This window comes from Sceloporus occidentalis, unplaced genomic scaffold (genome assembly GCF_023333645.1).
Source record: "Sceloporus occidentalis isolate IW3139 unplaced genomic scaffold, rSceOcc1.0.p SCAF_3, whole genome shotgun sequence".
In the NCBI taxonomy this organism is placed as follows: domain Eukaryota; kingdom Metazoa; phylum Chordata; class Lepidosauria; order Squamata; family Phrynosomatidae; genus Sceloporus; species Sceloporus occidentalis.
In genome coordinates this window covers 103365951-103391892 of record NW_028316983.1, presented here as the reverse complement: position 1 = coordinate 103391892, position 25942 = coordinate 103365951, and the positions used below count along the sequence as shown (strand labels likewise).

Here is a 25942-nt window from a genome sequence, read left to right as displayed (position 1 = left end):
AAATAAGCATTCCAAGAAACAGACTTTCACCTTGCCAATCTGTGAACAAGCTGTCTGTGTCCATTGACTGGGAAAGGATCAAAATAACCACCTGTGGCATGACATGGGATAGTCCTTGCAAAGTGAGGCCAAAGCAAGCATGTAAATGGCATTTAGACTGTAAATGATTTAAAAGTGGCCACTATATCATATGTTAAAAATTGTAAGTACACCCATGAATAAATAAAGCCAGGGATTCAAGTCACCCTATTCCTCAAACTAACATATTTATTAACGTACACCTTTTTTTGTTCATTTTAATTTTGCTTTGGTATAAAAATTTTGTTAGTTTGTATCGTTCTGGCATCACCCCAACCCCACTCACCCCACATCATCTAGAAGGCACCAGTCAACATCCAGTTCACTGTTTTTTCAAAAATGCCTCTCTTGGGCCAAAAGTCACTGGGGGGATGTGCCAGCATTGCCTCTTGTACCCCCCTATGAGGCATTTGAAGATTGAAAACCATCCCCAAAAATTGGGCCTTAGGGGCCACAAAAATTGCTGTGGGGAAGCCATACTTCCCTAAGCTCTGTTCTCAGGAGAGGAAGAATAAAACCGGTACACACATCCCTCCCAAAACATGGGGGATCCATTCCGGACACACACACCCACGAATCAAAAATATTGCAGATATTCAAGCCCCATTGGTTATAATGTATGTGGGGGGTGCCCTCCATTTTGTCCCTCCCCGCTTGCCGTCTGCATGGGACAAAAACCACAGATCCCAAGTTCACAAACGAGGAGGGATGAATGTATATCTCGTTTTTAAAAATAGGAAGTAGATATATATGAGGCTCCTGAATATATTAAGAACTCTGGTCTAAAACTCAGGAGACCTGCATGATATGAAATAAAAAGAAATTATGTTGCTTACTCGCACAGTATGATGCCATCTTTTAAGCCCAACTGAAAGTTTGCCCCAATGCTCATGCCAGTGACCTCTTCAATCCAGTTGCGGAGATCTTCTTCTACTTGTGGATCATATTTCAAAGCAATCTGAAACAAGAAAAAAAGTGAAATAGATTTCTTCATTTGTAACATAATGACAGCCTCTTTGATTCAGTAAGGATATGTTATGAACACATCTTAAAATGGATCCAATCTTATCTTGGTTATCGGCTTTACTGATTTGCATAAAATTAAATATCTAAATATTTTGGAAGCTTTACCTAAATACATATGATAGTTTCCAGCTGTTCAAACAAGCCAACAGATTTCTTCAAAAAGATTTCATCCCCGACAAGGGATTTCCACTTGCAAGCATACTCTTGCTTATGGAAGCAACCATTGCCATTCTGCACAGCTCTCCTTCTACATCTCTCCAGTTTCAACCTCTTCTTGCTTTGTCCCTGACTGTCCTCAGCATGTGTGCTCAATAAAGGTAAAGGGAAAGTTTTCCCCTTGACAAAGTTGTCAAGTTATGAGGTGGTGCTCATCTCCGTTACTTAGCTGAAAAGCTAGCATTGTCCAAGACAACTCTGGTAGTCATGTAGCAAGTATGTTTCTATACCGCTTATCAGTACACTTAAACATAACTGCACTGAATGCTGTTGCCTTCCCACCAAAGTGGAACCTATTTATCTACTTTCACTTTTACATGCTTTTGAATTCCTAAGTTGGCAGAAACTGGGACTAGTGATGGGAGCTCACTCTGTCACAAGACTTGGGTCTTGAACTGCCGATCTTGCAATTGACAGAGTCAGCATTTTAACTGCTCAGCCACCCCATCCCTAGCTCAATACCTATGGCTTAACCTATGCGCTTATAGGGGAGGAAAGAAGAGAAAACCCTTGCACTGCATTTCTAAGTGATGATGTCAATGTGCTCGGGCGGCCGGGGGGGGGGGGGGGGAGATAATCTATGTAGCCATGGATAAGGAATTCCATCAGTTCTCTGAACAACTGCCAGTGTTACACTTAATATTGTGCAGGGGGGAAAAACCCAAATTGAAATATCTGTCAAGAAGCCAATTTTAAAATGTATACAAAAGCAAATTATAAATGATATTTTGCCTTGATGTTTGTTTTTACTTCTTAACTTCAACAGCTATCGAACTCATTTACAAAAAAAATTACTCCACAAGAAAAACAATCCCAAATCTAGTTTACCATTTTTAAGAAAGATAAGAAGAAAAGGTGTGGAAACATAACAAAGCTTTTAAGTTTCTATGCTTTATGCCAGTGGTTCACAAACTTTGGCCTTCTAGATGTTTTTGGCTCCAGTTCCCAGAATTCCTGAATACTTGGTTATGCTGCCTGGGGCTTCTGGGAGCTGAAGACTAACACAACTGGAAGACCAAAGGCTGAAGGATCATTGCTTTATTTATTCTGCAACGTTGATGCAATTGAATTCTCTTGCAAAGCTAGTGGGAATGTGGCCAGAATTATTTACCATTGAGAGAAAAGAGAGAGAAGTGTGGAAGAGAGAAAAAGAGAAAAACACGAAGACACCGTACTGATACCAGTAATTTTTGTTACTTTTCTCTTCATCAAACTCAAAATCCGTAATTTAGAACTAAAAATTTGGGGGCATTAGCAATCCTAAAGCAAACTTATTACAGGGTTTTCTTGGCAAGATTTTGATCAGAGAGGGAACGCCTCTGAGGCTAAGAGAGTGTAACTTGCCCAAAGTCAGCCGGATTTCCATGGCTGATTGGTGATGCAAACCTTGGTTTCCCAGAGTCATAGCCCAACATTCAAACCACACCACCATGATGGCTCTCACACAGAGATTTACATACACATACTTCAAATACAGAGATAAATCTTGGATTTTTAATTTCCATTATTTTACATACTTAAGGATTCTTCTCCACTGTGAGACTGTTTTCTTAATGAAGCTATTTATTAGAGGTTTATTGAAAATGCAATACTCCTTAGCATATTCTTAAAAAGCAGCATTTCTGACACCCAGTAAAAGACTTTATACGTTGGACATTGTTTTCCTCTAGTTTTTCATTTATGAGTTGTCAACATAGATTTGTGGTATGAGAAAAATGCAAAGTAAAACAGCAAGCTATATATATTGAGACAAATTTCAAATTAAAATATGTTTGCTTGAAATGTTATGAAACATGCCAAAGTGTTATCTTAAGTGATGGGTGCCACATGAGAGAAAAATGTGTTTGCTTTTACAGTGGACCCTTGTTATACACTAGGTTCTAAGATCCCCCGTGGATAACAAAATCTGCAAATGCTCAAGTCCCATTAAATATAATGGCATAGCAAAATGGTGTCCCTTATAAAAAATGGAAAATCAAGGTTTGATATCTGAAATTTAGACTTTTTTTGAACATTTTCAAACCGTGGATGCTTAAATCTGTGTATAAAAAAATCTGTGTATAAGAAGGGCCAACTGTACCAAATTTCAGGCAATTTCAGTGATAACAAACATGGATCCTGCTTCAATATTACTAAAAATAGCAAAAATGAATTTTAGTACATTATGATGTCCAACTTATGCAGTCTTATTGGGAATAATGTCCACTAGTCTCAATGACACAGAGTTCAAGCGAATTGGGCAGTGTCTTCCTATTGTCCTTTCTTCCACTCTGCCCAGAGAAATATGGCCATACCTGCACATGTTGCCTATGTTTTTATTTTGGCAGACGCTATCGTAATTTACCAAAACTTTTTATACCCATTATAAAATGCAGTGGCTTTCAAAGAAGATAATAATAATAAACAAAAATTGAAATCCTATGTAAGGATTTTTAGCTGGTCTGCCAAAAGCTCAAAACTGTTGTCATGTGGGCCAGGAAAGGAAGCCAGACTCTTCAGGAGTTGCTCCCACAGTCAAGCAAAGCAGCCAAGCTGCATGAACAAAATATTAAGGTCCTCCTGTTCCCAACTGAACCAGACTCCAGGACACCCCAGGTATTGGTGACCCACCTCTATCCCCAACCCCCAAACCAAACTGTTGCCTTGCTCCCCACCCCAGGCATCTCCCCACCCATCTTCTTTGCTGCAAGGAACATTGTAGACATGCTCATTAGGTATACAGCCCATGGGCAGCAGGTCTCCAGAGTCTCTTCCCGGCCTGCAGGAAGCTAGAGAGAGGGGGATGGAAGGAAGCAGGAGAACAGATGCTCCATGAATCCCTCCCCTTCATGTATTCCTTTCCCAATTGGCCCAAAGCTCCCATCACTCACAAAAGGTGCTTAGCTACCTGGCTAGCCAGCTAGTCAGTCTGTGGTTACCCACTGGCAATCCCTGCCCATCACACAGATCTGTTGCTGATGAACAATTCCAGTCCCACCAGCATAAAAGATTTGCACCAGGGTCTGAACTCAAAATACGAACGGAAAGAATAGATGAATTCAAGTGCAATATATTATCATTTTAAATCAATGAACACCACAGTATGTTGGTAAAACATACCAAATTAACCCACAGAACCCTGACTTTGTTGCTTCTGTTCCCATTGGGGCCCCATTTTAATAGGAGAGAGAGGGCTAAAAGATCATGTCATCACAAGAGCATTTCAGAGCGAGTCTGCTCTTGAACTGGAACGCATAAAGGGTGACTAATGTTTTATCCAGAGCAGCATTGCCAAGGAATGTCATCAGTTCTCTCATTTCTGCAAAACCACCTTTTTCCAGTATTCATTTTGCAATTTCTCTGCACATTTGAAATCTGATATTTTCATAGCAAGTCCAAAAACACAATGCTCAGATGCTTCTATCTTCAACTTCTATGAGTGAACTAGCTATGTAACATTTCACCATGAACTCCAAATAAAATGCTTACACTGGCTCAACATATGTGTATGAACACAGATATAGGAGCAATCCAGATATATTAATAAGCTTTTCTATTATTTCTTTATTTCACTAAGGTGCACCTCAGACAGATTTGCAGTGTTTTATGTATAAAAATTCATACAAGCTCATCAAGCTTGTTGTGAGAACACTAGCAGTTATTTCTTTGGCTCTGATAGTCCCCACCCACAGTCACGATAAACCTAGAATAGCAAGAAAGAATACTGACATGTTTGAAAAAGGAGTCCCATCCTCCTTCTAGAACTGCCCTGGGTCACTGCTGGCAACCGGGCAAAGGCATCTGGGAACCCTCTTGTTGTGCCACAAAGCTCCGTTTGCAAAACATCACTTGAAGCTATACTTTAAATCAGTGTTCCCCAAACTTTGACCTTCCACGTGTTTTAGACTTCAGGTCCCAGCTGGCTAGGGCTTCTGGGAGTTGAAGTCCAAAACACCTGGAGGACGAAAGTTTGGGAACCACTGCTTTAGATGCTACTTTCCACAAAACAGCTATGATTATTCATTAAGTGGACATGTATCAGCCAACAGCTGCTACATTTAAAATACAAAATGTATCAACTTTTACTATGTTCTGCTAGGCTCTCTAAAAAAAAATCTCTAATGTTTGTTAAGACATAAATTTTTAAAATGTTGTGATGTGCTACAACATGTGGCCCACAGAGTTCATGTCCTGTGCCCCCCCCCCCCGGTTGTTTTTGTAGATGCCAATGTACCCTTGTCATGACCAAATTTTAGTGGGACAGAGAAAAAAGACAACTTTTTTTTTAGGACAAAGACATCTAAAGCAATGTTTCTCAAACTTTTGTCCTCCAGTATTTGGGGAACAGAAAACATTACTTATTGGAGCTGGATCTAGCTGCTAGTGAGCTTGGAGGGCCCAATGTGGCCTCTCACCCACTGGACATTCCCCACTCTGCTATGCACATTCCTCATCACCAACACTTATCTTTTTAAATATGGGTTACTGTAACCATTCAACATTTCTCCCACCAGTTTTAGCCAGAGCGGAAATTAGGTTTATTGTTGTGTGCCTTCAAGTTGTTTCCTACTTGTGGCAACTCTATCATGTGGTTTTATTGATAAGATTTGTTCAGGGAGGTTGTCTTTGCCTTCCTCTGAGGCTGAGAGGGTATCCACAGAGTTCCCTTGGCCAAGCAGGGATTCAAACCCTGGTCTTTCAGAGTCCTAGTCCAACACTCCAACCACTATAGCATGCTGGCTCTTTACGAGCCTATAAATCCCAATATACTTTTAAAAGTGGTCTTCTAGGTCTGTTACCTATTACTGCCAACAACAAACTGAAAGATTTTAGCAGCTTCACCACTCTAGAGCTTCTTCTTTTTTCTTATTTTAAGGGAAATATGTTGTTGTTGTTGTTGTTGTTGTGTGCCTTCAAGTCATTTCTGATGTATGGCAACCCTAAGGCAACCCTATGATGGGGTGTTCTTGGCAAGATTTGATCAAAGGAAGTTTGCCTTTCTCTGAAGCTGAGAGCATGTGACTTGCCCAAAGTCACCCAGTGGGTTTTCATAGCCAAGCAGGGAAGCAAAAGCTGATCTCCACAGTTGTAGGCCACAAACCACTACGCCACACTGACTCAGAGGAGAGATACTGGTTGCTTACAAAGTACCTACTGTACTCTGCACTTGCAAAATCTATTCTGTCAGTTAACTGCTTACTATCCAAGTATATAACCTTACAAACAGCAACAAAGGAACCAAAAAGTATGCCAGAACGTTACAGCGCTAGAATAAATATAATTATATGTAGGATGGCAATACATAAATTAAAAAATAGTGAAGTAAGCAATGTAGAATTAAGGCAGATAGACAAGCTCATCTTCTTAGAATATAGGATGACTATAAAGATGACTGTCATCTTTTAATAAAATGCGTTAACAGGGAAAAAAATAAAGAGGAGAATCTGTTGATGCAAGCTTCTTCCCACACTGGGAAGAGTAAGACCCACACAGTTCAATGGATAATCAATAGATTATTAAAATATCAAAATACTGATATAGAAAGAATTTTTAAAATGTATTGTCCAGCACAGTGACTACATGATGCAACAGTAAATGGAATAGCTATAATTCTCCATCACTGCCTATGTTATGTAACTTATGTAAACTGAATTTTGCAGCAAACAAACCCTGTTAGTGAATATGAAGATGTCTATGAGAGCACCGGCAACAGTGTCCCGATGAACACTGGGGCCTACCAATGCACAATGTCACTTCATAGCCAGTGTCCTAATGCACACTGTTCTCATTGTGCAACAGTCACTCCACTGGTTCTCCTACATAGTAATATCATGGCAAGCCTTTGCTCAGTATGAATGTTGCAAAACTGCTCAATTCCATTTCCTGCAGGCGTTAGTCCACTTATGAAGATCTAAGTCCCTTACTGAATTCTGGCCAATACATTTGCAATTAAGTTGCTGTTTTAAAATTTATTTTAATAAGTACTAAGGCTTCTAAGAAATGTTGCTTTTAAAGATAGCTGTGATGTGCCAGAAAAGTTATGCACTGTTTTCAAGGGCAGAGCTGAGGCAGGGGTCTGTCCCTAATGCCTCTGCTAGGCAAGAAGACTAAGCTTCAGATTCAAGGAATTAAGTCATTTCTTGTGCTGCTGCAGTGAAACCATTCTACTGGACTACAATATAATCAATGAGCTAAACTTTTTGTCCTTTTAAAAAAAATTTGGCCCTTGCTGGTATTATTTGCTAATGAAAAACACTGTAGTATTATATTGTTAGTGACTGAAATCGACAAATCTGACAAAACAATAGGCACATGGCAGAAAATCAAGCATGCAACCACAAGTATTTTTGTAGTTTCTATTGTAGCCGCTCAGATGACAGAACAAGAACTCATTTTAAACTGAAATGCAGAGATGCTTCTTCAGCACTGGGCACAGCTGCAGATTAGTGTTAACAATAGATTCAAAGAGCTAGATTTTGTATTTTCAAAGAGCGTGTTTATTGTATGTTTGTCCCAGTATGTTTTGATGCAATATGTGACCTCACACATGGGGTATAAACTGATTCAAATAGTCGGCAAAAAACACTGTTAATCACTATTTTAAGTTTAACATATGTCACGGGCCAGGAGCTGCAGGACTGGGACCTGGAGGAAGAGTCTGATGAGGAGGCTGAGGAAGGGACCCAGGCAAGTCTTCCAGACAAGAACCTCAGCTAGCTCACCCTGTGGAAGTGCAGCCTCAGCCAGCAGGGCAAGGGCAAGACTCACCTGCTCATGAGGCAGAGGACACAGCTGGGGTCTTAAGTCCTCAAGCTAGGAGGCACAAAATTAAAAAAGCAAAGGATATAATAAAATGCTCAGCCAGGCTGCAGGGCAAGCAGCAGCAAGCCAGCTCTGATTAGGATCAGGTGGTGTCAGGCTATTTAAGAGCTGAGTTTGCCTAAGACTAGGGCTGGAAGCAACTTGTCTGCTTCCTAGCCAGCATTCCTGTCCTTGATACCTGTTTCCAGGCTCCTGCATTTCATACTTTGGACTTCCTGGTTTCTTCAGCCCTTGGACCATGTTGTCCTTGATTCCTGTTGTTGCCCTTGACTTGGAACTGCTTGACTAATGCCTTTCTCTTAACAGACTCACAGGCATGGATGCTTTCTAGCCTCTTGCAATTCACTGCTTCTGCCTGCATTATCAGTTGATAGTTCCCTCCCAGCAAGCCTGTGTGGGTGTTTGGTGAACCAGGAAAACATATTGCAGACTAGGCACCTACCATGTCCTTTGCCGACATTATCATTTTCTTCGTCCTCTTGCCTTTGGAATATCAAAATTTATTTGAAACTCTTAAAAGCTCTTTTGTGATGTTTAATTGGTCTTACTGAAGGTACTGGAAGAGAGCCCAGACTCAGTCCCTCCCATCTCCAGTTAAAGCAGCTAGTGTCTGACATGGGATCATTATCCTATTCAAAATGTTCCACTCACAGTTCACTGGATTGAATCTGGAGCGCCATTCAGGCTGGATGTGCATGGGCCAGGTGATCTTTATAATTTCTCAATCTCACTGTGGCCCCTGGGCTTCCTGCAAAAGCTGGTCTGGAAATCCCTTCAAGAAAAGCATGAGAGAGAACAACACGAGGACCTGCAGCAGTGTTGCTTCCCTGCCCATTATCTCTAGGGGAGAGTCTCCACTGATTCCTCATACTGTTCTGCTCATTAAATGACCAAACTGAATCTTAACTACTGCATTACACTGGGCTTAAAGCTAGTCTCCTCTGAGATACCAAAGAATCTTCTCAGAAACCTGATGAGAGGTAACTAACTAAAACTTGAGTCTGCCAGATGGACAAACTGATTGGAATAACTGCTGGGATGTGCAGACAGTTGCAATTAGTGTATGGTGGTTATGTTATTACTGACTTAACACATAAAAGAGATAATTTGATTCTTGCATAGATTTGTTTGCTATCTAGCTACTTGCAGACATAAATCACCATAAAGTAATTTTAAATTGTTTCCCTTTAACTCTCTGTTAGTAGGTGAGGTCAGTCCTGGCAGCACTGGGTTGTTGTTCGTGTTGTTTAAAACAACACATTTGTATTTGTTTCCTTCTGTTTTCAACTGTGTGCAAACTGAGAAGTCTTGTTTCCAGTGCGCAACCCCCTGGTTTTAAGTGACTTTTTAAAGTGAACAAGGAATGTTTTTATTTTTATGGCTCTGGGAGTCAATTCTACTATAGTAGGATGAGCAATTCTCAGGGTCTAGGGTCACACTGGTCCTCCAGGATACTTTTGAGGCTACATCCCCTGCAAAAGCAATTTGATTTTTTAGGTCTCAAATGACCCTAACACATCTGCCCCTTGTGGACATGAGAGGTGATTCCACTGTTGTTTTTTGCCACCTTTGACCAAGAGAGGGCTTTTTTCCAGCAGGAAGTGACCTGGAAGTCATGTACTTTGTTATTTCCTGCTACAACAGCAGCATTTAGAAAAGAACATACAAAACCAGCTTAAAAGTCATGTTGCCCCCAACCTGCAAGACCTCCCCACAGGACTTCAGGCTACAACAGAATGTTACAATGGTTGGACAATTACTGTACTGTCATTTACTGGCAGAGTATACCGGTGGCGTCACTAGGGTTGGTGCGGTAACTCATGGTCACCCCCCTCCATTGACCTCCTCCCATTTCACACCAGATAGAATCCTTAGTAACACTTTCTTGGAGTAATGTCACTCGTAAATCATAATTCCCATATACGACTGAATGTAATGCTAATAGTTCTGACATAAACAACTAGGAAAATTAAAATTATACCTTTGAATTACAATACCATATGCACAACCAAAATGTGTTTACATATACACAGTGAAGATTTGTTTAAAATGTGATGTTCTTAAATTTCATATGTCTATGAAATTAATATCTATAAGGGTGACAGAGGAGCTCAAAATCAGTAACAGCTGAGATACTAATACAGTTCCTTATGTCTCAGATGAACATTTTTTTCCAGTGTGCTATTAACCAGGGAATTTGCTAATAAAACTCTGGCTCTAATTTTACACATTGAATAAAATAAATCAAGCAGACAATTTAGCCATGAAAACAGAATTCTATCTTTTAAAGAAGATTTCACACTTGTTATATAGCAGAAAAATGACTATTACTATCCTTTTTTCACTGGATAAATAGATAGCAATCTTAAACAAATAAGACCTTGACATTGTTACTCATTATTGGAAGATGTCTCCACATATACTTCCAAATACAGTGAGCACTTGCTATCCATGGGGATCCTTTCTGGATTCCCCCCCAGATAATAAAAATGTGAGACCTTAATTCCTATTCTTCTCATTGGGCATGCACTCCCACTTGCACCACCATGAGGGATTCACATTTACAGTTATTAATAACCAAATGTGACCCCCCCCCCCCAAAAAAAAGCCCCTACCGCTTAAGCCAGGGAGTGCTGCAACCCAATGGTTACCAAAGTGCTACAGTTCAGGACAATGGTAAATGCCCAGGAGAGTGCAGCAGAATGTCATTTCCCAGCATCCTGATCTGTCAGTGTGTGCGTTTCTTCAAGTCGCTTGTCAACTTATGGCAACCCCATGAATTTAAGAAGGTTATTGCTCGACAACATCAGTGGCTGGCTGTTTCTCTTCTTGCCTGTAGTTCTTGTGTCTAGACCAGTTATATAAGCAAATGCTTACCATCATTTAATCTCCAATTATGTTGGACATGGCTTAATGATCATATGACAGTGTCAATATGTGGGATGACTTTTTAAGTAGGTATAATTATTTTTTCTAGCACGTGTGTATAGGTCTCCAAGTTGCCTGTCACCTTACGGTGACCCCATTAATTTTATAAAGTTTTCTTAGGCAAGGAATACTCAGAAGTGGATTTACCAGTTATTTCCTCTGAAATATAGCCTATGACACCTGGTATTACTCGGTGGTCTGTCATCCAAATACTAATAAGGGCTAGCCCTGCATAGCTTCCAAGATCAGACAGGATCTGGTGTTTTCTAGGGTATTTAGAGCCTTGTCTGCAGAACCTTGGTAACCATTCACTTTGGTCACTGCCCGGCTTAAGTGTCAGATGTATATACATCAATGGAGCTTGGTCATCATAATTACAAATCTGACAGTGCAGGATCTTGGTCATTTATTTGTTATTAACAATATTGATTTGCCACTCCATGATACAACTTTCTCTAAAAGTAATATAACAACACTGCCTAATGGTGTTTTTTCAAATGTAGTGGAGTCTGGGAGCAGCCATTGAGGAGGCCCCCTCTCATGTTCCTACCAGACATACATACCTGTGTAATTGGATTAAAAACCAAGGCCTCACCAAAGATCTTAAAGAGTGTGGGCAGGATCATATAGGGAGATAGCCTAGACCCAAGCTGTATAACCAGCACTTTGAATTACATCCAGGAACAAATAAGCAGTGAGCTTTTGCAACAAAAGAACTGTATGCTCCCTTTAGCCAGCCCCAGTTAACAATCTGACTGTGGTTCTTTGTGCCAAATGACGTTTCTGAGCCTTTTTCAAAGGCAGCCCCATGTAGAGTGCACTACAAAAATCCAGATGGAATTTAGCTAAGGCACGTACACTGTGGCCAGATCAGGGATTCTGAGGAACAGACAAAGCTGGCAGACTAGCTATAACTGTGCAAATGCACTCCTGGCCACTGAAAAAACTTGAGCATCAAGGTTCAGGGCTGAACTGAGGAGTACAACCCAAACTATAAACCAATAACCCTATCCAGAACGGACTGAATCCTTATTCCCTGATCTGCCTTTCGATGGACTGGGAGAACTTTTCGCTTTAAGTTTCAATTTTCTCAGTCTTATTCAATCATTTACAAACAACAGACACCAGTTTAAAATGGAGACAACTTCATCGGAGTTTGATGGGAAAGAGGAAATGAAGCTGAATATCACCAGCCTGACTCTAATTTTGGTGACATCTGACCCAAAAATTCAAGACAGCCTCCCCCAGTGGTTTCAGTTATGTCAAATAGCATGGTGGGACAGAGACTCGAGAGGTCAAAGACGAAATCCACAGCACCACCTTCTGAACTCACACCTCCAAGAAGGACTGGAACCATTGCAAAGCAGCCCTTTCAAGACCCATCCAGGAGACAGCCCAGACAGATCAATGGTATCAAAAGCTGCTGTTACAGTCACCCATGTTGAATCCAGCAGACTAGGCAACCGTCTGTCTGGTGAGAGGGGTGGAATCCTGATAAACCACTGTGATTCCAATTCCCTCCCCTGTCTCAACTGCTACTGTACAGATAATCCTGGTGGGCAAAGCCAAGAGAGATTAACACCCCTACCTCCAGCTTCATCTGGACCAGATTTCTGTGATACAGGTTGGGTCGGTATGTTTATCCAGGATCAGTTCCTGAATGGCAGTTGTTCTACCATTCACCAATGCCATTCAACAGCAGCATTTTCAACTGGGGACCGTCACCAAGGCTATCCAGGCTATTTGAATAGGGAGACAGTTATTGTAATCCCTTTCCCCATGACAGCACACTGACTCCCATTTCTGTATCTCCCTCTGCCCTTTATGTCTGAGATAGCCACTCCCCATACCACAACCACCAACACCTTTTTAAAACACATCCTTGCAAAATACCCTCAAAAACAAGCCCACCCTTCTCTCTAAAACATGGAAGAAGGGGCAACTCTCCAAAGACCCCCCCCCCTTTGGTGTCTCTCCTTCAGTGCCAAGTCCACTAGCATCAGCCCCCGCCACTCCAGCAGGAGTCCCATTTATATCTCCCAACCCAGGTAGCTGACACAAAACATCTGGGAGCCAGCTAAAGACTGCTGGCTTGTACCTCAGTCCTGCAAAGAGGAATTCATGTACATGTAGATGAAAAAGTTCCACAATGATGGAGAAGGTGGAAGATACAATAAACATCCCATACAAGCCTCAGAAGGAATTGTTCTGCATACTTCAACAAAACAAATAAATTATTTTGACAGTAATTGTGCTACCATGACACAATCTTATAAATGATTACATTTACTGCTGGCGGTTTTGATCCCATCATCAGATGTATCTGTTTTGCTGACATATATGTGCTGCAGACAGTCAAACATCCACCTAAGAGCAATTCAATAATCAAGGACAAAACACATGTCAATTGTAACAGGCTGATACTTGTGCAGTCAAATTTCCACTTAAGCAAGCTTGCAAATTGTCTGTGGCTAGCCAAATGCACAATAAAATATTGTGGCCAACATAAAGAATCTGTGTAGGCTGCAAATTGGTATATAATGAGTACTGTATATCCTGCTATTATAGTTGCATTCTTGAAACCACCTCAGAAGAATCTTTGTCTTATTGACACAGCTATTCCAACTTATCAGTATTGCTGAAATTGAATAATTTTGTATATATCTAAGAAAGTTCAGCGTTCAGGTATTAAACTCTCCTACAAATCTGGATCTAAGTAATTGGAAGTCTCCTACACTACTTGAATATGGCTAAACTGAAACTGGAGATGATACACAAAAATAACTAAATTTCTGTGGTAAATTCAAACTTTAAATGACGGTTCTGGTTAACCTCTTAATCATCATTGAATCGAAAGATGGGTAAATGGAAGTTGGTAGAACTGTCCTCAAGGCCAGATGATGGAAATAACATCATACTGAAGAGGAGGAACCTGCTGAATAAACAAGGGATGGGGGTAAATGTTATAACACGCACACACAAAAATAGGTAGCTGTGCTGTGGCACAAGAAAAAAATTACCCCAAAACACAATCAATTTATTAAAACCAATCAGATGTCATGAAATCATGAGCAAGCTCTGAGTTCTTCAGAGCTTTTCATCAAACTGATGTCAAATGAACATGGAAGGAGGAGTTGGCCTCATATTTCTGTCTGCATAGTCTGCAGTTTAACAGTCTTCAGATGGAATGCAGGAGGATTTACACAGACATGGTAATGTAAGCCTCTTCAAGAGTGTGTGATATATAGACATAAACAGCAGCATAAATGATTTTTTTAAAATGTGCTTTTCTAACAAAACAAGAAGCAATGGGCTGCTAGAGAAAAGGCAGACTAGGCTTTATTAATTTATTCACCACTAATTCCTGCTATTTTTGTGTGTAATCATTTCGGCTCCTGTTTTCTCCTAGCTCTTATTGGCACGCAAGACTGTAACTTCCTAAGCAAATGATGTCTGAGACATAACTCTATATATCACATTTCTGGCCGTTCTATTCAGTTCCAGACTCTCCCCCAAATCCTAGCTAACAGGAAAATCCTGGCTTACTGGTAGGAACACTGAAAGTATGCAAATTCACAGCATTCCAGAAGCATTGATGATAAATAGGTTATATGACCCATCCAAGCTCCCCTACTTAAAGAGGCTCAATTTTTCTTTCACTTTTTGTTCTCACATAATTTTTCACTTCAGAAACAAGTGCATCAAGGATGTCCAATAGGCTTGATGAGAACAACTCAGAGAAGCTATCATGGAGAAGGCGGGGAGATTCACAAAAGACACATTGAAAACTCACCAAGGACCAACATGAACTGCCTCGGGATAATGTCCCTAACACTGACTGTACAGTGTACACACCCTACACTGTTTTGCACACAGATATAGCACATAACACAACTGCTTCATGGAGGATCTTTAAAGTGTAGATGGATTCATATGACAGCTTGCCATGTATGGGTACAAAACTGGTTTAAGGCAGAAATGGGGAAAGTGTGGCACATGGGCTGCATATGGCTGCCAAGGACTTCCTGTCACCAATTTTAATTTTGTAAGTAAGTACCGTATATAGTCGATTATAAGTTGACTTCATGTATAAATTGAGGGCAAGTTTTGGGGCCAAAATTATGGATTTTGATATGACCCGAGGGTAAAACTTAGCAGCATATAACAAAGGATGTGAAGGATGAAGCAAAGGAAAATAATACTAAAGATCTTTTAAAAATTTGACAGGCATAACTGTTTGTGCTCACCATAAAGGCTGGATGGATGAGATAGTAGAGGAGTTAATGCTTCTTTTAGGCACTCTGAAAAGAGATTAATCTCTCACCTTTCACCAGAGCATGGTTCCCTTTTTGATAAGAGTTAAAGTACAGTACTTACATTGACCCATGGGTAAGTCGACCCAGGTTTTTTGGGTCAATTTTTCTGACTAAAATTTCTAGACTTATACATGAGTATACAGAGTAAGTGAATGTTTCAGTGTCCCATGTACCTTCTAACCTCTTTTTCTATTTTGTAAAAGGTCTCTCCTGGGCTGACAATGTTGGAGAGAAAATGACATCTAGGTTGTAGGGGAGCATTCTGAGTAACTTTTGAAAAAAATACAAATTGGACAGAGGTGAAACACCTCAGCTTTGAGTTTTAGAAAGCGTATACCTAGTGCACACTTCCCGTTTTGAGGCCTCTTGGATTAAAGGAGGGAGGATTTCAGCCTATTTGCAGTTCATTCAGTTGTCAGTCAGGGAGGCTTGAATTGCTGTCACCCACCCTCATTCTTTTTTCTCTGTCTCTTCTCTCCCCATCGCCAGTGCAACACACATGATATCTGGCAGGAATGACATGTTGAGGCCAGACTGAGGTCCTCCATCTGTCTCCCAACTGCTGGAGTAGGACACAGAAAAGAGTATGGCCAGAACAGCCCCGAGGGGGGAAAAACACAGCAGTTTTCATCCCTTTCCTTTCTGCCCAACCCCATGATCCTTTTTCTTGCTTTTTGGATTAAATTTCCTGGCCAGGGACCTTTCACTGGCCTGCTTTACCTCCCACATGAAAGTGTTCTTAGAGCAATTCCTTTTCCTTGTAAAGATCTGCTAGATCCTTTATTTCCTCAGGAATCCTCCCCACTACATAGCCCACTTTTCCTTCTCTGATTTTGTTTCTCTCAAGAGAATTTTCAAGCCAAAGGTCTTTTAAGAACTATGTCCTAAACAAAGGTAAACCTGCATTGGAAAGAGCTGTTTCTGTGGTTAAGATCTGCCATTTCCAAGCTTTACAAATTAATAGCATTGTCGTTGATCTGTATGGGTACTTCAGAGGCTAAAAGTGATAGTAATTTCTTCCATGTAAAATGTCTAAAAATGTGGGGATGTAGTATGCCATCAAATGTGACGTTTTGACCGAAGATGAGTCTAACAGGGATATTTGAGATAATTCCTGCAGGAGAAAGCCTGGCATATCTATGCATAACTGCCCTTCTGTTGGTGTTGGGACATATCTATAGGGTTTTAATATGGTCATTTACATTAATGCTGTACTGTAGACTGTTTCCACTACTCTATTTCACATTGATTTCACAGGATGATGACAGTTCTACACGTATACATTCCACTGAATTCAAGAAAAATATGTTAAGTATTGCAATCTAATTGTATTTTAAAGAAATGTTAAAGACACAATCCTCAGAAGCCATAGATTTTGAGCTGGAAACTCACCAGATACACTGTTGTACCTAGACTTTGTACAGTCGGCCCTTCTTATACACGGATTTTTTATACACGGATTCAAGCATACACGGTTTGAAAATGTTCCAAAAAGTATAAATTTACCTTGATTTTCCATTTTTTATAAGGGACACCATTTTGCTATGTCATTATATTTAATGGGACTTGAGCATACATGGATTTTGTTATACACGGGGGATCTTGGAACCAAACCCCAGCGGATAACAAGGGTCCACTGTACATACCAAGAGGCCACAACAGGCCCTACAGTTTGGTAGAGTGAAGTGCAGAAGATCTGAAGCATCATGCACAGTCTGAAAACTGTGAAAATTGGCTGAGATCCTTCGGGAGGAGATGTATGTATTATCATGTAGCTATGTCTCCACAAGTACATTTCACAATCCTATCAGAGAAAACCACACCTTGTGAGCAATTCAGCCCACCCAACGTTAGTATTTTCACATCATCAGAGAAGGGAGTATCCGTAGGAACATGTTCGGCTATTTTCCTGTAGCTGGAATCTCTGCAGCAGGCATCCCTAAGGACCTATGGGGGTCTTCAGGAGATCCCTGCAGATGACATCCTTGCAGCAGGTTCAGCTAGAGGAAATACTTAGCCATGCCCTTATTGTTCTTCCTGCTCTCTGACAACACAAAAATGGTGTGTTGAGGTGGTGGGCTCTGTTGCTCACAAGGTGTGTTTTGGTCATTGCATGGCTGGAACAGAATACTATCCTCTCCAAAAAACAAAAAAAGTCTGTTGTATTGATGTAAGTCTGACTTACAGCATATTCACCAACAGCATGCTAGCACTTGTATTTCTACTGTTAAAATGCTGTTGGGATTTTCTGCCTTAGGCACCAAAATATCTAGAGTATTATGTCCTGGCTTGTGTTTGTGTATGATTTGCTGCTCTATTCCCGAAACAAAAATTTTTCAAACAGCTCTGATATGCAATGCTTACATTCTATAGTATTTTGTAGACACTGCTTTGGGGCAACACCAATAAACACATCATTGAGCCTGTACACACTGGCCTGAAACACTGGCTGGGGGACAGAGTCGGGTGTAACATTTCCATGATGCACAGCCCAGCTCTGCCCCCAGGGCATGGTGATGCCACACACTGCACCACATGGTGCGTGGTTTCATGGCGTTTCTCTGGCACTGCATTCACATGCCGAATCACCGAAGGAGTGCTGTATAGCCACGGCGCCGTGACTATCGCACCCTTTCCAGGACACAAAGAGAAGACGCTTTTTACAGCTCCTTTTCACACCCTGGAACGGCCAGATCAGGGCCATGGCATGTGGTTGTGGCAGCCCCTATCTGACTGAAAAAGGGGCGGCTGAAGGCTGCCCCTTTGGCGCTGTTTGTCCAGCTCAATATGTGATTAAGCGCATGCTTAGATTGATTGTATGCTTGTTCTCTCTCTCTCTCAAGAATGGGCCCAGCCAGCACATTAACCTAAGGTGGCAAAATGTACCGTAGTAGTAGTAGTAGTAGTAGTAGTAGTAGTAATAATATAACTTATATTCCAAGTATCAAGAAACAGCCCAGAATCCAAGCATACACTCAAAGTGAACTCTTGAGTTTTGTGGGGAACCTAACTCCATCCAATATAATCTATACACCAATTCCAAATCCATAGAATATCCAGTTTGTCTGGATTAAATGTCAGTGTGTTCACCTTTATCAAGCCCTATACTGACCAGACATCTGTTCAGGTCTTTTACAGTGGCAGGTTACAGACCGCTTCTTTAGGGCGGGCTGCACCCGCCCCTTTCCCTGGTGTATCGGGGCCTCAGCTGCCAGAGCGGCAGCCTCCGAGGCCCCAATCCTCCACTTTTCAGGCTGCGGGGAAGCGGCAAAAGGCTGCTTCCCCGCAGCCTGAAAAGGGGTGTCCTTGGGGCCTCAAGCCCCAAGGACACCCCGCGGCGGCAGGCAGGAGGAGAAAGGGGCCGCTTGGCCCCTTTCTCCCTTGCTTCGCTGGGCGCAGCCGTCTGAAGGCTGCACCCAGCGATGCAAAGTGGCGCCACAAACCAGGAAGGAGCTCCGGAACGGAGCGCCTTCCTGCTCTGCGGAAAGGGTGCACTAAGCGCCCTGGCGCAGAGCGACGACGTCACATCCGTGCCGCCCTGTATAGAGGTGGCGTGGTCGTGACGTCATCATGGCGCTCCCCATGTGCAAGGGGAGCTGCCATTTTGTACGGACTCAGTCCGTACTAGGGTTAGGGGTGTGTGGAAGCACTGCACCTTCCTAACCCTAGTACGGACTGACTCTGTACTTTCATGGCGGCTCCCCTTCCACATCATAGCATCCCAGTATATCTCTGGGATGTTATGAAAAAGAGTTCAATTCAGAATCTTGACAATGTCCCACCAAAGTGTCATGTAGATGTTAAATACTGTAAGAGATATATGTACCATACACCAACCCAATGCATGAAATGTGGGCCAGCAGGTCCTAGCACAATCTTCTGTATCTACTGTGTACAGTAATCCTCCCTGTTTGTTGTGAAACATATGAGGAAATGGTCTTTAAATCCCATTCCAACTCCTGAGTGTTACATTAGTAACTTGGCCTCCCTATTATAACCAGCCAAACAAAGAAGAAAAATACATTGTAGCATAATCCACAAGAGACAAACAATATAACAATTTGGGATGACACACTATTGCATAGTACTGAACTCCAAAGTATTTAAACATAGGAGCGATTCTAGCTAGATTTGTGCAGTCTCTCTGGACAAGTAAGGGAGAAATCCCCACATGCAGTTAGTAAACGTTTAACTTCTTTCACCTATCATCCCTTTGATGCAGAACAGTAAACAGTGAAGAGAGACTTATTCTGAAGGACACTGCTGCTACGTCATAAAACATGGCATCACTACCTTCTCTGAAATATATTTGGTGTTTCTAAGGAATCAATTGTACATAATTTGTACAAATTAGTAAATTAGCAATTTGTAAAATGCCTATAAAGCTATCATCTGTTATGTTAGCTTAACCTTTTCCTTGCCAAGAAATTTTATGTCATAATGAGGTTTGCAGTTCACTTCTCAATGGAAAGTACATTGATACTTTTGTCATGCACCACTTTTATCACGTATTACTTCCCCTTACCATTTCTTTTGGCCTCTTCTTTTTATTTTCCATGAATGTTTTTTTTAATTGCCAGTTATGTAATTTCTGGACTGTATGTTTTATATGTAAATGTAAAATGTTTAACACACTATTGAATTATAAATCAACAAAGGAAGATATAAGGGACAATTCTTTCTTACTCTTTGATGCACTATCCTCATCTTTTCTTTTTCTGAATTCCCACCTCACACTCTATTACCACAACCATACTATTCCCACGTGAACCCTGTAACAATCTTCTCTGTTGACACTACTGATTTTGTCAATTGCTGGGAAAGTGTGATAAGTCTCTCTTCTGTACACTATCTAGTATTGAAAATGGAGACTTTAATAGGCAGGTTTTTAAAAAACAGTTTTTTGCCTGGAAAGTCCCTGACAGGTGAAGAAGCACTATGCTTAGATTATAATCTAGGAGCTAGCATAAAGGTGGCTAGCGCATGCACATGTGAGCCATATCTGCTCCATAACATTTTTTCAGGCCTCCCAAGCCTCACCACTGAATATCTTGCCAAATTTCATTGGCATGGTAATTAAATGATCTACACTTTTATGCAGTTCTCCCCTAAAACAAAGTGCAGAACCTGTGTGCACCTTGTTTTAGGTGCAAAATATGGGTTCACCAATGGCAGACACACTCCTTGACCTAGAGCCATACCAAAACATGTTTGTCCTGACTGATACTGACAACGTAGAAGGACTGGACATTGTCTAAAACTTACCAGTATAAAGGTTTGCACAAGATTGGTCTGGGACTTTGAGGCCTAAAAACCCAAGGGGTATGCAGTTCTATGCACAGCTATGTGTCCTTCGCCCAAGTAAAATCAAGGGCATCATTTGCACAGGACTGCGCTGTAAAATGGTCTTCCTAACTAGCTTTTGAGTTTGGACTAGACTTGATATATTTAGAAAGCTGTTAATCAAATAAGGCCTAAACCTCTTTGCTACTAACTATACCTATTGGGCCTCTCCAAAACAACCAGCTCAGATGACTAAATCCTATACAAATTGACATTATGAACTTCATATCAAGGGAAATAACAACTGTGGACCACACTACCTTCTTCAATGAATTTTCAAACGCCAGGAATCATTTGTAATGGGACTTCATTCTCTGCCAAGCCAGAATCTAATTTCACTCCCTACATACTTTTCACAGCCCCTTCCTGTTTTCCTATGAATTTATAAAACTGTACTAACTAGGAAATCCTTTTTTCTATTTTTAAATAGCATGTGTCTATATCATTAATTCTTTCCCTTAGGGAGATGACAGCTATGTATGATCTAATCCTGTACCATTTCAAAGAGATAAGTAAAGAATGAGTTGTTTTATTATTATTTTTTCCAACGTCTACTCTTCCCCAGATGAGAACTACAAGCATTTATTGAACAGAATGCTCAGGATTACCTGCAGATACCTAGGCCAGCCTTGATGTTAGACAGGGGCAATTTATCATCTTGACTGTTATGTGCCTTCATGTCCACTCTCAGTTATGACAATCCTATCCTAGTGTTTTCTTCGTAAGATTTATCCAGGAGAGATTTGTCATTGTCTTCTTAGTCTGAAAGAGTGTTACTTGCCTGCAGTCATTCAGAGGGTTTCTATAGTTGAACAGGGATCTGAACCCTGGTCTCCCAGGTCCTTGTCCAGGGATGGACAACTTATACAGGGGACATTTTCCCACTCTGTGCCCACCATGGGCACCACACCAGCATGTTTCAGCATGCCTAAAGCAATGTGACATCACTTCTGGCTGCCATTTTAACTGATTTTTGGCTGATTTTTAAGATTTATTTATATTTTGGGGAAGATTTGGTGGCTTTGGAGGGTCAGGGGAAACAAAACGCAGTGGCATGGGCACATTTTTTGGTGGGTGTTGGCAAATGATTGCTCTGGGGGTTTGAGGAAGCTTCTGGGGCTACACTTGGGGGTTCCAACGGATGCATGTAGACCACGCTTTGCCTACCCCTGTACATACTCCAACATTCAGACTATTACATCATTAAACAGCTGAGAATAACCAAATGTGAAAATAACAGTCCACAGAAATGAAAACTATCCAAAAATGAAAGGGTAAGTACTTTTGAAAGCCAGTGTGGCATAGTGGATTGAGTGTTGGACTACAACTTCAGAGACCAGAGTTCGAATTCCCACTGAGCCATGTAATCCACTGGCTGTCCTTGGGCAAATCGCACACTGTCAGCTTCAGAGGATAGCAATGGCAAACCTGCTTTGAGGAAATCTGCCAAGAAAGCCACATGATAGGTTCGCCTTACAGTCACCTTAAGTCGGAAACAACTCAAAGGCACACAACAACAGACAAGAAACACTTTTTATTTTTTAATCATTTATTAAATAAGCCTTTATTGGCTTTCAGCTTGCTAGGGCCCCTGCTTCAGTCATGAGGGCAACAGAGGGTAAAGGAAGTCAGTTCAAGACTTCAAATTCACTCACTCCAACTATAACTACAGTCAACAAGGATTCCCTTTACTATTTGGTCTTCTTTGTTTTGTCTGTTCCCTGCTTTCAGAGCAGAAACACTTTTTTATCTAGGAAAATATTTCACCAAACTTACAGTCTGGGAAGCAGACTTCATTAGAGATATCATTTCTTAGATAACATAATGGCCTTACTAGAAGCAATGAAATAACGTTTCAGTCTGATCCATGTATATTACAGCACAAAGTTAATGGAAAGACAAATGTATGTAAGATTATGTTCCTGACTTCATTTACCTAAAAATAAGTTCAAGTAGCATCTGTTCAAATTACTTACAAATAAATATATTTAGGAAAAAAGGCTGTAATTCCTTTTAGAAGTCAATTCCACTGAAACTAATGGGCCTACTGAATGGGAGTTTAAAGCAGATAGAAAACAAACAGTAAAAAACTAATGGTTTTATGGCAAAGTAATAGAATACAGAATGTTGTTCCTCTGGAGATATGTAATTTCTGATCCTGGTTTCAGCTAAAATCCATCTACACTGTAGATATAATGTAGTTTGACACCACTTTAACTGCCATGTCTTCATTCTAAAGAATCCTGGGATTTGTAATTTTGTAATGCACCAGCATGCTTTGGCAGAGAAGGCTAAAGACCTTGTAAAACTACACATCCCAGGATTCCATAAGAAGGAGTTAAAGTACTTAAAAGTGGCATCAAACTGCATTATTTCTACTTTGTTAATGCATCTTATGGCAGCAATAGCTTCTTTGTACAAAGCATCTTCCAAAGTACTCTGCTGCTAAATACACTGGCCAAGTTCCATAGCAGGGGACAGCTACATGCTCACAAGACCTTTAAACTTGACTTTTCTCAAACAGCAAGTCCCTCACCCCATATAACAGAGTATTTCAAATACAGTATCAGGGCACTTTCAGAAGCATTTTGTGTGAATGATAGATGGATAAAAAGTTTTTAAAATGCACCAAATAACCAAAAATTCTTAAAACAAAATGTTGTATAATTTACTTCATATCCTGTCTCACTCCCATCATGGGACACAAGGTGGCTTACAACATAAATTAAAAGAAGGTATAGCTAATGATCAAGCCATAATGACTAAACTAAATTAGAGCTTGGAAAAGTTAATTTTGGACTATAGCTCCAAGAATTCTCCAACCAGTATGGCCAGCAGCTATGCTGGCTCAGACATCTGAGAAGTGTAGCTCCCCCTCCCAAAAACACACAAAATTCTTGCAAGCTCTGCATTAAACATCCTACTCTTAGTCAGTCACTGAGTAGAAAACAATCTGCACAGTGAGAGTCTTTCCATCAGGCTGCCTGCCCCAGCTGTCACCTGCCCCATCCCCTCTTGAACTCCATCTCTCTTCAGCTTAGCAGAAGGAAATGGAAAGAGTGAGGCACTTTCCTCTGGCCTACATGTCCCCGTCAGAAGCCAGATGCTCTGCATGAAATCACTTGGACTTTTTGTTTACCTTGATTGTTGTGGTTCAGAAAATAAAAATGGGGGTATACAATATATGGAATAAATATTCTGTCTTTGTGGAAAAGTTTTCGTATTGTTCCTTACAACACAGTAATACCTGGATCTGACACTTTAAGACAGCGATTCCCAAACTCTGGCCTTCCAGCTGTTTTGGACTTTGGTTCCCAGAATGCCAGCCCTTTGGCCAAGATGGCTGAGGCTTCTGGGAGGTGAAGTCCAAAACAACCGGATGACCAGATTTTGAGAATCACTGCTTTAAGATATATGGAATCAATATTCTCTCTTTGTGGTAAAGTTTTTGTTTTTTTGTTTTGCATCATTACTTATAAGCCAATAGCACCTGGATGCAGCACTTTTAAAACTGTTGCAGCGAAATACAAAACACAGCTCCTCTATACTGATTTTTAATGTCCCCATCAAGGCAGTAACACAGTATTACAGAGACAAAAGTGCTATAGTTTGGAAAGAAATATACTGGAACACCTGCAATTCCATTTTCCAACATAAGTTAATAAAACGAGGTTAGTTATACTGTTGGTCTTTCGTATCCACAGATTCAACCATCCACAGCTTGAAAAAATTCAAAAAACCCTGATTTTGCCATTTATATGAGGGACACTATTTTACTACACCATTGTAAATAATGGGACTTGAGTATCCATGGATTTTGGTATCTAGGGGGGAGGAGTGTTCAAGAATCCACATTACAACACTTTAGTGTATTATTAGGCTGTAGAACAATTTTGAAAATAAAACTAATTGATTGGAAAGTCTACACAGGCCAGGCATGTGATTTAATAAATATCTTTTTTTAAAACACCATTCTCTACTTGTACTGTCTGAGCACTTTAGTTCTGAGGCCAAAATCAGTGCTCAGATAAACCGTGTAAGACTTATTTCTGATGTGATACTGATCAGCATAATCACACCAGACACAGAAAAGCAAGGGGGAGCGTAAGAAAAATAGCACAAACTTCAACAAGAACATGCGCTACTGTATTTACCACACCACTGGGATAAACCTACTCAAATCTCTGTGACCTGTTCACAGGTAAAGACACACAGAATTGGACAAAAGATGGTTCAAAAATACATACCGAGGCAAAAACCAGAGAAAGTAAAGTAAATTGTCATGGAGCACTAAGAAGCAAAACACACATACAAAGGAGTATTTCTCCTATCCCAAAGATTGTGCATTTTCTCTAAGCTTAAATATCCAGATATTGCTAGCTGCAATTATTTTCCTACGTATCAAATGTCCCCTTCCCATTATTGCATGTTACATATGTTTTAGTGCATGGCTGAAGTCCCATCAACGCAAGCTTCCTAGATGAAGAATATGGGGGGGAGGGAGGAGAGTCTTGGAATACTTTATTTCCCAGGGGAGTTAATGGAAAAGCCGCAGGAGCTTCCTTTGTGCGTCTCTCCCCCCCCCTTCCTCCCCGCTACTTTGGACTTGAGAGCGGCAGTGTGGAGACAATGAGCATTCTGTGCACAACGCCCACACAGCTTGGCTGGTCTCTCCCCAGTACCCCATGATGTCATGTAGCTGGAATGCGCTGGGGCTTTGGGCTGGAAGTTGGGGAGGGGGGAGAGAGAGACAGAGGTGGCATTTCTCATCTGTTTCCCAGACCAATGGGTTCAGCAAGTTAACATCATGGCCCTGGTGCAGTTGCCAAGTTTTGCTCCTTTTTTTCATACTTCTGTCTAGGATGGAAAGATTATCCCTTTTTAAAAAACAAACACCCAAAGGGCTTGCTCCATTCCCCTGTCACTACATCACTTGGAAAATACGACTGCATGCAAAAGTGGACAGGAAATGTGTAGGTGAAGAGATAGTATCAAATATAGATGGAGGGGGACTAGACTAACAAAGGTGTGCATGAGAGGACTTCTTGAGTCACGATGCCAGAGAAAGGGAGGAAGGATACACAATAAATATGTTTCCAAAGAAGAACAAACTAGTAGGTCTACTCAGCATCCCTTTTAAGTGCTGGTACAGTGGGCCATTGGTATCCGCTGGGATTTGGTTCCAGGATCCCCTGTGTATAACAAAACCAGTGGATGCTCACGTCCCATTAAAT

General features: G+C 41.0%; 1 protein-coding gene across 2 annotated transcripts in view; it reads right to left on the bottom strand.

Moving 5' to 3' along the window:
- Nucleotides 1-25942, bottom strand: part of CNN3 (calponin 3) — a 34966-nt gene that overhangs the window by 5591 nt on the left and 3433 nt on the right. For both annotated transcript variants that reach the window (XM_089515690.1, XM_089515691.1), the window contains exon 2: nucleotides 915-1036. In XM_089515690.1, the coding sequence (XP_089371816.1) occupies nucleotides 915-1036 (122 nt within the window). The remainder of the gene's footprint in view (nucleotides 1-914; nucleotides 1037-25942) is intronic.